At 32.1% G+C, this 12192-nt stretch overlaps 2 protein-coding genes and 2 non-coding genes across 5 annotated transcripts; 1 reads left to right on the forward strand and 3 right to left on the reverse strand.

Moving 5' to 3' along the window:
* Positions 1 to 552: 552 nt before the first annotated feature.
* LOC25494903 (uncharacterized) lies at positions 553 to 1332 on the reverse strand. Its single transcript, XM_013598815.3, has 2 exons — positions 1248 to 1332; positions 553 to 1159 (listed from the first exon to the last, which is right to left on the reverse strand). Exons 1-2 carry the CDS (start codon positions 1330 to 1332, stop codon positions 840 to 842), a joined length of 405 nt encoding a protein of 134 aa, XP_013454269.1. The 3' UTR covers positions 553 to 839.
* A 3287-nt stretch (positions 1333 to 4619) lies between these two features.
* On the reverse strand, positions 4620 to 4693 carry TRNAD-GUC (transfer RNA aspartic acid (anticodon GUC)). Its single transcript has one exon. It is a non-coding gene; the product is annotated as a tRNA-Asp (tRNA).
* A 1223-nt stretch (positions 4694 to 5916) lies between these two features.
* On the forward strand, positions 5917 to 5988 carry TRNAT-GGU (transfer RNA threonine (anticodon GGU)). Its single transcript has one exon. It is a non-coding gene; the product is annotated as a tRNA-Thr (tRNA).
* A 3774-nt stretch (positions 5989 to 9762) lies between these two features.
* On the reverse strand, positions 9763 to 11585 carry LOC11424080 (eggshell protein 1). 2 transcript variants are annotated; one of them, XM_024783964.2, is made up of 3 exons: positions 11452 to 11557; positions 10911 to 11067; positions 9763 to 10341 (listed from the first exon to the last, which is right to left on the reverse strand). In XM_024783964.2, exons 1-3 carry the CDS (start codon positions 11494 to 11496, stop codon positions 10100 to 10102), a joined length of 444 nt encoding a protein of 147 aa, XP_024639732.1. In that variant the 5' UTR covers positions 11497 to 11557; the 3' UTR covers positions 9763 to 10099. The 2 variants fall into 2 exon arrangements, with proteins under 2 accessions (XP_024639732.1, XP_003616778.2); XM_003616730.4 differs by lacking the exon at positions 10911 to 11067 and having other exon boundaries at positions 11452 to 11585.
* Between the last annotated feature and the right edge of the window lie 607 nt (positions 11586 to 12192).

Here is a 12192-nt window from a genome sequence, read left to right on the forward strand (position 1 = left end):
CTAAAATCCTTGATAAAATCCGCAGGAAAAGGATTATATGCGGAATTGTCATCAAAATCCGCAGGTAATTCTGTAGGAAAATCAAGACTCTCTAGTAGTGGTAATATACTCACTTAATATGGGACGGACATAACTGCCACAACAAAGATGAGAAGTAGTGCATTGAAGCACCCAGAGATAACACAACTTGGTTTTCAACCTTGTTACAACACTGCAGTCAGATTTCCTTAAAAAAAAAACACTGCAGTCAGATGCCATTACATTAATATCATGCCATTAATTACTTGGATATAAATTAAATATATGTTAAAAAAATTAAGAACATGCCTTTTTTATGTATTTTGTTGTACGATAAATATATTTTATATCTATAAATACATTAAACAATAACATATAGTGTGTCTTGATTTGTATATGTTCCTACAATAGTTTATTTGCTTGATTTTGCAATAAGGTCAGTACATGGTTTCTGTGTGGTTTACCGACCCACTGCCTACAGTAATTAACATATGTAAAGAAGGTAAAAGTGTCCGATTTCAGATTGCAAAACAATTTATGAGGCATATTTGACCTTTTACTCTTTATTTCTAATACAAATGAAATTTTAAGCAAGAATGTAACTTATTATTCCTTATTCAATCAAGAAGAAAGTTGTAGTCTAATACTTCAATTATGTGTGGTGCATATTATTGCTTCATGCTATAACTAAAGGTTGATGCTTTGTGTTACATTTCTTACAACATTGAATACTGTATCAACATGTAATACATCTTACATGTAAATGTACTAGTTTTGTATGGACTACACTTTCCTACACTTGACTTATATCCCACATTTCTCTATTCATTGCCGCCCGCATTTCCACTGGATCCTCCCAAATTTCCACGTCCACCCCCTTTTCCACCGCCTGGAAAGTGAACGACGTTTCCTCCGCCACCTTTGTGTCCAACAGCAGGAGAGTTTACCGCATTTCCCATGACGGGAAAGTGTACGATGTTTCCATTGTCCTCCTCTTTTTGACTGTCAAGAAAGTTTATGACATTTCCACCAACACACTCGTTTGTGTTTCTATCGCCGCCTTGCAATACGGTACCTCTGCCTAGCCAGTTTGCGTATCCATGTACTACAATATTTATCTTTGGTTTTTCTGTTTCACAAGCTGCAAATATAAAAGACTTCTTATTAAATATAAAAGAATAAACACAATATAATTGTGCATATATGTAAACTATTTTATATATATATACATTGTTTCCCTTCGGAAGGCATAATTGCCGTAACAAAGATGAGTAGTGCATAGAAGCACAAAGAGATAAACAACTTGGTTTTCATCCTTGTTACAACAAATTAAGAGTATCTTGTGAGATATGATGAATACGATAAAAAAAACTATATATATATAATGATAATGAGACACTAACTATAAGAGGAACAAAAAAAAAAGAATACATTGTACCGTAAAAAAAAGATAATATATCTTGATCACCACAAAATGTAGAATATAATATTTTGCTAGCTAATTGCGAGGATAATAGGTCATCAACAACTATTGAGACATGAAAGGTTAAATTGGGGAATGTTTGTTAACCATAGTAAGCAAGATTTCAGGCAATGGCAACCAATTCTCATTTCTTTAGAAAACATATAATCATTGTGAAGAACAAATTGTTGTTTATTCCATATGATCTATACCATGCCATATTTTTAAGAAATTGATATAATATGTTACCACTTATTTTCATTTCTTAAATTGAATATTAATATACCACAAGCAACCAACAAACAAGCTAATAGATCTAGTCTTTTTTGGTCGAACCTTAGGCTTTATTTAGACCGCGTGAAGTGAGAATGAGTTTACTCTAACATGGCACGTTGGAAACTATACTCTTCACGTACATGTTAACTTGTGTGAGTTTACATTATCTCATAACGAGCCACCACTGACATGGACAAATTAAGTTCATATGATCTTATTTGACCGTCTAATGAGCTCTCTTGGTATTAACCATATAATTGAATTCAACTCTTTCTTTTTTGGTTTTAAGAGCCCAACAAATTCACACCCACTAAATACATAGAATTATGAGCTCGAACCCTCAACTTATAATATTAAACTAAAATATTATGAAACACTATGACGCTTTCCATGAGCACCAATTGCCATTTGTATTCGTGTGATAGTATCTTTTTCTTGAAAAAGAAAACTGGGTGTTAATGTTTAAATGACAATATCAAGTATTGAAGGGGAAAAGTGTCAAAAAAAATCACTGAAAAAGTTAAAAAGAGAAAGTTGCTCTTGGTGACATTTTAGAAAGAACATTCTCATTCATTCTTTCATTTATAAAATCGTGCACAAATAAGTTTCACCATTAGATCAATACTCCTTCCGTTCTTAAATATAAATATAAATAAATTTGATTTTTTAGGTTCATTCAATTAATGATATATGTGGTTCATATTATGTACCACATACATCATTAATTGAATGAACTTAAAAAATTAAATTTGCTTATATTTAAGAATAGAGTGAGTAGATCCATTTGAATCAAATTAAATGAGATATGATGTGTCTTATTGATCCAATAATAAAAACAAAAATGTGCATATATAATGTAAGATTATTTTACCTTTTAGTCAATAGACAAAGTCTATAACAAAAGATACTTATATTTTGAATTTTTCTAGTGATTGGCATAACTTTTGCCTAAAAGGAGAAGACAAATAAATATTAAGCTTGGCCAAACATACTTGTAAAGCATAAAGAACCCCATAGTGAATATACTAACATATTATTCATTCCTACATGTTCTATAAAATATGTTTTTGTTAATCCTAAATGATATATTAATAGAGTAGTGCACCCTATTGCGATATTAACAAAAAACTAAATTTAAATTGTTAGGAATAATAGAAGAAGAGAGTTATTCTATCATGACAAAAATTATTGATCTGAAAGCAAATTTTGATGGATCTTCCATGCACCCAATATCTAGTTTGCTATCGTCAGAAGAACGGTGGAGTCACACAAACAATCACAATGCAAAAAAAAAAAAAAAAAAGAAACTAAATTGATGAAGATATAAATGGTAGTTTATTTTATAATAATATAAAAGAGACTAAAAACTACACTAAAATTATTATAATAACAAACTAATTTCTTCATTCATTTCTTTGTCTCGGGACTAATAAAACAGTGCAAAATTTTGATTAAATTGTGGCATTTGCGTCTTATGGTTAAATTGGTTATCATGAAACAAAAATCCTTGGGACATATCAGTAGATGTCACCAAAGGAAGTGACGCAGTTGCATCTTGTACGTTATTATCCAAAATGTCATTTCCTTGGGAAGAAAAACTATCTTCTACGTCAACATTTGTTAGAACAGAATTGACGTCGAATCCATTGCGGTACTAGCAACACCGAAACAAGTGCCTGCATAACTAGACAATTTCTCTGCACAATTTGTTCTACTTTTATTAGAAGTGTCGTTGGATTTACTCAGATTATCCCTTCTTAACAGCATACATCCCATTCTTAAAGTACCTGCAACATGGTACGTTGGAGGCTGTTACAGAAGGGTTTGATTTTTAGACGATTTCAGAGTATAGACGGCACCCAGGAACCGAGGAACAAACATTGGATCTCACACCAACTCATAGTTGGTTCTGATTTATGTATGTTCTATTATTTCTATGTTATTAATTGTTTTGGTTATGAGTAGCTTAGCTTTTAGATTCACTAAGCAATGAGATGAATATGTTGCAATCAATGAACATATAATTTGTTAAGAACTCTCTTCCACATCTAATCTTTATTTAAAATTGTTTGTGTTTAATGATTTTCATATAATTGTGTATGACTACTAGCTCTACCTTTTCAGTTGTATGAATTGATCTTAGACTTTAATTGACTACTAGTCATAGCTGTTAAATCTAAACTAATGATTCTGTTTAACTTTACATATTAAGATAGAGATAGAAAATTGTGAGTTATGACTTAGGGATTAACAAACTAAAGATTGCTTCCGCAATTAGGAATGGACTTAAGAGGTTATAACTTAGGAAATAGTTTTGAGTCAAAAGATTGATCAAAACTATTAGGTTAATCCGTCGTAAAGTTAGGTGAACATTGAGAGAGAAGAGGAGCAAATTATTCACAGTGCGCAACAGAGGATTCGAAAGTTTGTTCATCTGTTTTAATCTAATTTTCAAACCAATTTAATTACCGTGTAATAAGTTTAATGCAACCGATCCAACTGCCTAGTGCAACCACCCAATTTAACATATCCTTTAAGTTAACAAAATTGTTGAGTAGAAATTAACAACGGTCCTCGTGGATGCAAATTTTATTATTACTTCGATAGATTAGGTACACTTGTCAAATCAAATCAATTCATCGTCGAGAATTAAATAGTATAACATAGGAAGATCTTTTATCCATACCAAAAAAAAAAAAAAATTACTTTCTGATGCAATGAAAATTTCCTTTTTCTTTCAACCTTTACCTTAAACTAAAAAAGAAAAAAGGAATCCCTGTTAGAAAAGAAATGAGATTTTTTTTTTCTTTTTTATTTCCTTTCACATACGAAATCAATTGATATTTTTTGGATCTGTATCCATCGGGACTGACGGGACTCGAACCCGCAGCTTCCGCCTTGACAGGGCGGTGCTCTGACCAATTGAACTACAATCCCAGGGAAAAAGTTGTATAGCATACATATTCTTACTATTTCATTCAAACCCTTTGTTTTTCTATTTTAGATTCGAACCCCTGTACTGTAACTGAAAGAGGCAGACTTATATATTGATATTTTTATGGGTCTGCACTTTAGCGAGATCGACACGGATTATTCGCAATCCGTTCCTTATTGCTAACTTGATTGAAAAATCAATGAATCAAGGAAACAAAAAAGACTCTTTTTTTACTTGAATGCTTTCCTAAGACTTTATATTTTAAAATCCCGATAGGAATTTTTCAATAAATAGCACTCGAGATTTTATTCTTCTGTATGGGAGCCCATTGGTGATTTTCAGAGAACACCAAATGGGTTATATCATTGCATGGTGGATCAGTAAATTTTTGGGCCGAGCTGGATTTGAACCAGCGTAGACATATTGCCAACGAATTTACAGTCCGTCCCCATTAACGGCATCGACCCAGGAAGAATCAATTTTAGTCTTTATTGATAATCCTTGATCAATTTCCTTTTGTAGTACCCTACCCCCAGGGGAAGTCGAATCCCCGTTGCCTCCTTGAAAGAGAGATGTCCTAAACCACTAGACGATGGGGGCATACTTGCCCGACCTCAATTCTACTATGTTCATACATAGTATGAACAGTTTTTTGAAATTGTCAATATAATGATATGATTCGATCAGAAGGATCTTTTAGAATTCCTTAAAATTTAGATTTCGAAATTGTTCATTCCAATCACCAATCTATAAAACTATAAAAAAAAAAATAATCTACTCTTAAAAAAAGAATGTGAAAGAAAACAAAAGAAAGAGAGAATCCTTTCAGGGAATGATTGATTTTCTGGAACAGGCACGGCATTAACACCTCATTTCTTTCACTTTCATTCAGTGTTAAGAAGATTGAATTAGTGGGTACATGTATCAATGAAATGAATTTTGTGTTATGATGAAGATGATTTCAATTCGAATCGGTTTTGAAAAAATCCATTCCATTGATATTTTTCAAATCCAATATCAAAAAATCCTTTTTTTAACTATACTTACTAGGTAAATCCAATTTATTGTTCGTTAAAAAGTTGCTATGTAAAAAAAAAAGATCTATTCTATATATATAATTTAATATATAATTTATATATAATTTGAGTATATGCAGTAACAAATAGATGTACTAAACTCATATCCATATTGGATGGTTCCTTATTCGGGAATTGACTCAAATGGAGCCCCTTTAACTCAGTGGTAGAGTAACGCCATGGTAAGGCGTAAGTCATCGGTTCAAATCCGATAAGGGGCTTTTTTGTCAAAAAATGACAACAGTAGTATTCCGATTTGAAGGAAGAATAGAGATATTCTTGATATTTGTAAGAAGTTTCTCTTTGTAAAAAAAACTATACCTATCAAGTTTTTTGCGCCGTTGTTGGGGACGGTTGAATCATTTCGACTTGACAATTTTGTTATTATTTAGGATTCATGTCAGTTACATTTTTTGTATTTATATATTGAAGAAAAAAGTATGATTTATGCTCTTCATGTCTATTATATCATTCTTTGCTACTAAAAAATATATACAAGTTTTCTAGCAATGATAGACATGATCCATCTAGGTGATACATAATAGGTTTTTATGGGGAAAATCATCATAATGGATATTGTGAAGGGAAGAAAGAGGTGATCTACATCGATTACAACTCTCAACTTTAAAATATTTTAGATGAATTCTTGAGGTTAAATCGAGTTTCATTTGATAAAACTGAAGTTCAGTGTGGTGGTTTTGTTGAGAAAGTAAATGAACATGAGAAGAAGTTTGTTGAGATAAAGACCGAGTGTCATGCTATTGTGGTGGAAGAAAATCCGCAAGTAAGGAGTGTTGGTCTCTACCTGAAGTCTCATTCAATGGGGTTAAGGGAAACCATTCAAGTGCAAAGGGATACATATTCCTCTCTATGGTGGGAAAGCTCAAATGACAAAGGTTTAGCAGTTAGAGCATGGAAGCATTTGTTGATTTGCATGAAGTTCATGGAATTTCTACCAAACAACAGGAAGAAGAAGGATGATGCGTTCTTTATGTCATACATGCCACCCTAAAAATGGTTAAGACGTCAAGCTTAATGACAAAAAATAAAGCGCTTGATGGGAGGCAACCCATCATATTTCTAATATTTGTTATTTGGATGTTCTTTTTTTTATTTTGAGTCGTATGTTAGACATTGTGTGACCGTGTCAGTGTTATGTTCTATTGTATTCCTGTTATGTACTGCACAACTTTGTTTATTATTAAAGAATTTGCTTGTTTTTTTGGAAATCTATCAGTCTCATAACAGATGCTTATACCAATGATATTTCAAAAGAGGGGTGATGCCGCATGGAACTTCAACATGAAGTGTACGGCAATTGGAAGTTAGGAAGCCACAAATCCCAGAAAATTTAACTTGTAAGGTCCATAGCCAAATTTTATTTTTTCAATTTTACATATATGAGTGTTTCATGCACCTATCATTTCTAAAACTTTCGATGTTTCTCTATTTTGTTGATTGGTCTTGTTTTGTACACACTAAGGTAAAATGCTTTTTTACCTAAAGACTCTTTTAGCCCACCTTGAATTTTATGTTTATATTTATCTTTTGTAAAGCAAAATTGAGCCTTTAGGATTATACCTCATTGTTCGGTGACTAACCACATTACAAACCTAGAACTAGAAGACCTTAAGTGTGAATGACCCTAATTTTTTTTTGGAGTTAAGCTTTTTAGGTTGTGTGTAATGTTTAAGTTTGGGATTCCTGTTGGAACTACCAACATTCAATGTTTGGGGTAGGGGTACTAGAGAACCTAAGAGATGGAAAATGTCTCTTGATAATTGGGGGGGAGGGGGGATTTGGTATTGATTATTTTTCTCACTGACAGCAAAGTAGAATGAGCTTAACTCCATTGTTTGTTTAACACTACTTTCCCAAAAATATCCCAAGTTACCTACTTAAGCCCCATTATAACCCAAAAAGTCCTTAAAAGGGTGTACTTGACAATGATTTTGATTGACAGTTTAGAAATGTTTCAAACCTATCATAATATGGTAGACCTGCATGTCGAATGTGAGAACTCTTTTCAAATTTGTGCCAGGAGTTGTGGATAAGGAGGATCGAGCAAGGCATACAATACATAATTACACCGATCAGGAGTGAATTTTTGATAATACCATTGGTTGGTAAGATATTATATTACTGTTATTTTCTAATTTATAAGTAGATTCCTTGAGAACTAGGAATGATGCAGGTTTTAGGTTGTGACGATATTAGGTCATACTCATGTTTTTAGTTTGTTTTTATTCCTTTTTTAGTAAGTTAGAACGTCTTTTTCATGAATTGCATGATGAAACAAGCTGATAGTTGTCAAAAGTGTTAAGAGGTCATATGGCTATGAAATGGGCAAGTTTTGCACAATTTTGAGAAGATTTTGGAAGCTTTAGCTACTAGAAAAATCGTGCCACGATACAGGTCCATCGTGGCACGTCTGAAGGAGCATTAGGATCTGGAGTTTGTTAATTCCCCGAGGACCATTGTTAATTTGTACTCAACAATTTCGTTGACTTAAAAAATATGTTAAATTGGGGGGTCGCCCTAAGTAGTTGGATTGGTTGCATAAAACTTATAACACAGTAATTAAATTGGTTTGAAAATTAGATTAAAAACAGATGATCAAGCCTTCGAATCCTCAAGTGTGCATTGTGAATAATTTTCTCATCTTCTCTCTCAATGTTCACCTAGCTTTACGATGATTTAACCTAATAGTTTTGATAAATCTCTTGACTCAAAACCCTTTCCTAAGTTATAATCTCTTAATCTCTTAAGTCGATTCGTAACCGCAGAAGCATACATTAGTTCGTTAATCCCTAAGTCATAACTCACAAATTTTCTATCTCTAGCTTAATATGTATAGTTAAATAGAATCATTAGTTCAGATGTAACAACTATGGCTAGTTGTCAATTAAATTCTAAGATCAATTCATACAACTCAAATTTTCTTCTTTTGCGTTAGCTTATATAGCTCCCTTTCTCAACCCAATGTCCCCTACTACAAGTTAATCACGTCATCTCCTATTGTTTCCTCCAATTACGTTATTCCTTCGTGTACATGTGTCATATGGTTTCTTGTTGTGGCGCCACATGAACAAAAAGGGCAATACATTGACCAATGAGAATGCACTTCTGTTATGTATAACAATTGAGAAAGAGGCCTCACGTTACTTCTATGTTGGAAAAAATGAAATACATGTCCATTATGAAACGTGAGTTAACTCACGTTAGATAGACATCAAACTGCACTTAACTCGCGTTGGCTCAACGTGACTTAAATCACGTTGATGGTATCCATAACTTATGTTGGGGTTATTTTAGACAGTTTAAGGAGGGAATGAGCAAATATGATGGGGAGATGAGCAATTTTCAGAATAGGAAACTATACTTCAAAGCCCATGTTGGAAAACATAAGTATATGACTATCGGGTCAAATATTCTCCAAGCCCAAAACTTTTATATTGGTAATACACAGCCCTAATCTCATAATAGTGTGTGCCACTACATTATCTCCAATCTCACCTATACGATGTACTGTATTCTGTATCTTCATTCCTCACCTTTGAAATTTAATCCAATTTCTACTAGCAAAAGATCAAAGAATAAGAGAGAAATAAGAATGTTTCTACTTTCTATTTTTATTTCTCTACTATCTTCAAACTTAGAAGAATGAAGATGAAATCTAGGTACCTTCGCTCATGTCAAAGGACATTGATTTCTTTTCTTATTTTTTCTTAAAAATTAAAATGCGATCCAACCCATAGAAACGACTAAACCATCGGTTTTTTGATTTTTTCCCTATTGTTGACCGGTTCTTATACTTGACAGTTTTTAGTACTGATCATACTGGATATAGGTCCGGTTTCTGGTCCAATCTATTGAACATGTCGGTCCAGTTCGGTTTTAACTACCTTACTAATAATATATCAAAATAACTATTATAAAATAAATAGTTAAATAGAACAATAAATTGTACCAAAAAATAGGACAACTGAAAGAAGTAATTAAATATAAATATGCAAACACTTATTATTGACCTAATACACACGAAAACATCACAATAATTAACTAATATAATAACTAGTGATTTACTTTACATTTATAACAACATTAATATAGTGTGGCATGGATACATCAATCACACACAAACACATACTGATACTACGAATATACTAGTCTAATTTTCCATGGAGACTTTCCGTACACTTGACTGGTGTCCCTAACTACCCCCATTTCTACTACTGTAAAAATATTTTATACCATTTCCACCACCACCCTTTTTCCATTATTGGTCTCCTTTCCACCCATCGAAAAGTTCTATAACTTTTCATCTCCGCCTCATTTTCCACCACCTCCTTTTCCTACTCCGGGAATGGGTATTCTGTATCCACCACCTCCCCCTTTTCCACCTTTTCCACTGCCGCCCCCTTTTCGACCGGTAGTCTGCCATCCTGTGCCCTTAGTAATACTAATATCCTTATCCCATATTGTTCCATCGACATACCCTTTTCTACAATGAATCTCTATTCCATCACCACAACCGTCATTGCTTTTCCCTTCGTTGCCCTTCAAAATTGCACCTAAGCAAGACCAGTATGCACAACAATAGTTAGTATTTGATTTTTCTATTTCCCAAACTGAAAATAAATATATATATATATATATATATATATATATATATATATATATAAAGAAAACTACAACTTTCAACACTTTTGAACTGACTTTTTTCTTTTTAAAAATACCCTCAACTTTCAATACAAATAACACACATAACAAATATATAACAATAAATTAGATGTTAAAAAATGTGACAAACATGTTATGAATATCTGTATGTATCTGGTTTTTTTCCTTTATCATTTAAAAAGTTTAACAAACTAGATAAATAAAATTATACTCACTTTTCATTATCCCAATTATACCCTTAAACAACTTTTTCTATAATAAATAAAGATTGTTGTTGGTGTCATTAAAAAAAAATAGATTATCTTTTTTTTATATATTGTTGGTGTCATTTAACTAAATAATCATAGTTAGTTTGGTTTGTTATTACTTGAAAGTAACAAACATTTATATTTTTAGTTTTAATATAAATCAAAATTTCATTCAAAAAATACCGTTCATAATTTTCAAACGTTGGCGTTACCTGTCTTTCCGCTAGATAGATATAAACAAAAGAAAATATTTCCACCACCACACTCATTTGTGTTTCTATCACCTTCTTGCAATAGTGTGCCTTTACCTAGCCAGTTTGCATATTCATGTACCCCAATATTTATCTTTGATTTTTTTTGTTTCACCAGCTACAAATATAAAAGACTTCTAGTTAGATACTCCTTCCGTTTCATATGAACCACATACATCATTAAATGAATGAACTTAAAAAGTGAATTTTGCTTATATTTAAAAACGGAGGGAGTATAAGAGTAATGCTATCAACACTATCTTTTGAACACTCTCTCTAATACACTTATTTTTTTTATTGGTTTAAATCATTGTGGGTCTACACTTTGGAAATTGAACATACACAAAATTATGGGACATACATTAATTTCATCAAATAAAATAATGAGTGCTAAAATGAGTGTTGAAAGTAAGTGTTACTAGTAGTATTTCTCTAGATATAAAAGAATAAAAGCATTGTGCATATATGAAAACTATTTTATATATATATATACATTGTTTACCTTCGGAAAGCATAATTGCCACAAGAAATATGAGAAGTAGTGCATAGAAGCACGCAGAGACAAACAACTTGGTTTTCATGCTTATTACGACAAATTAAGAGTATCTTATGAGATATGATGAACACAATCAAAATCTATATATATATAATGATCATGAGACACTAACTATAAGCAACAAATAATATATAATGATCATGAGACACTAAATATAAGAGGACCAAAAAGAACATTATTAGATAGAGTACATTGTACAGCAAAAAAAAAAGATAATATATCTTGATTCTTTGATAAAAAAAAATATAGAATATAATATTTTGTTAAGTAATTGCGAGGATAATTGGTCATTAACAAAGTGGACGGTCCCGTCCCGTTTAGGCTCGTCCCGCATAAGTCTGATCAAAACGGGATGAGACGAGACGATTCAAATTAGGCGGTCGAGTCTAAAATTCACCCAGCCCAGTTTAGTGGTGGACATACGAGTTGGCGGACCGGTCTGTCAAACAAAAAAAAAATTAGAGGAAAAAACTACAACTTTTTTTAATGCATTTTTTTACAACTTAATTGTAACAAAAAAACTAAGTTGCTTTTATCACAAAAAAATATAAAAGAATAGACATCAAATAAATTTATTGTAAAAACAAGATAATTAAAAAAATTGTAACATAAAACAAATCCTAAAATAAATCCAACAATCAAAATAGGGGACTTCTATGGTACACCCGTAAATTACGGTGTACCAGT

Source organism: Medicago truncatula, chromosome 5, assembly GCF_003473485.1.
Source record: "Medicago truncatula cultivar Jemalong A17 chromosome 5, MtrunA17r5.0-ANR, whole genome shotgun sequence".
NCBI classification, from domain to species: domain Eukaryota; kingdom Viridiplantae; phylum Streptophyta; class Magnoliopsida; order Fabales; family Fabaceae; genus Medicago; species Medicago truncatula.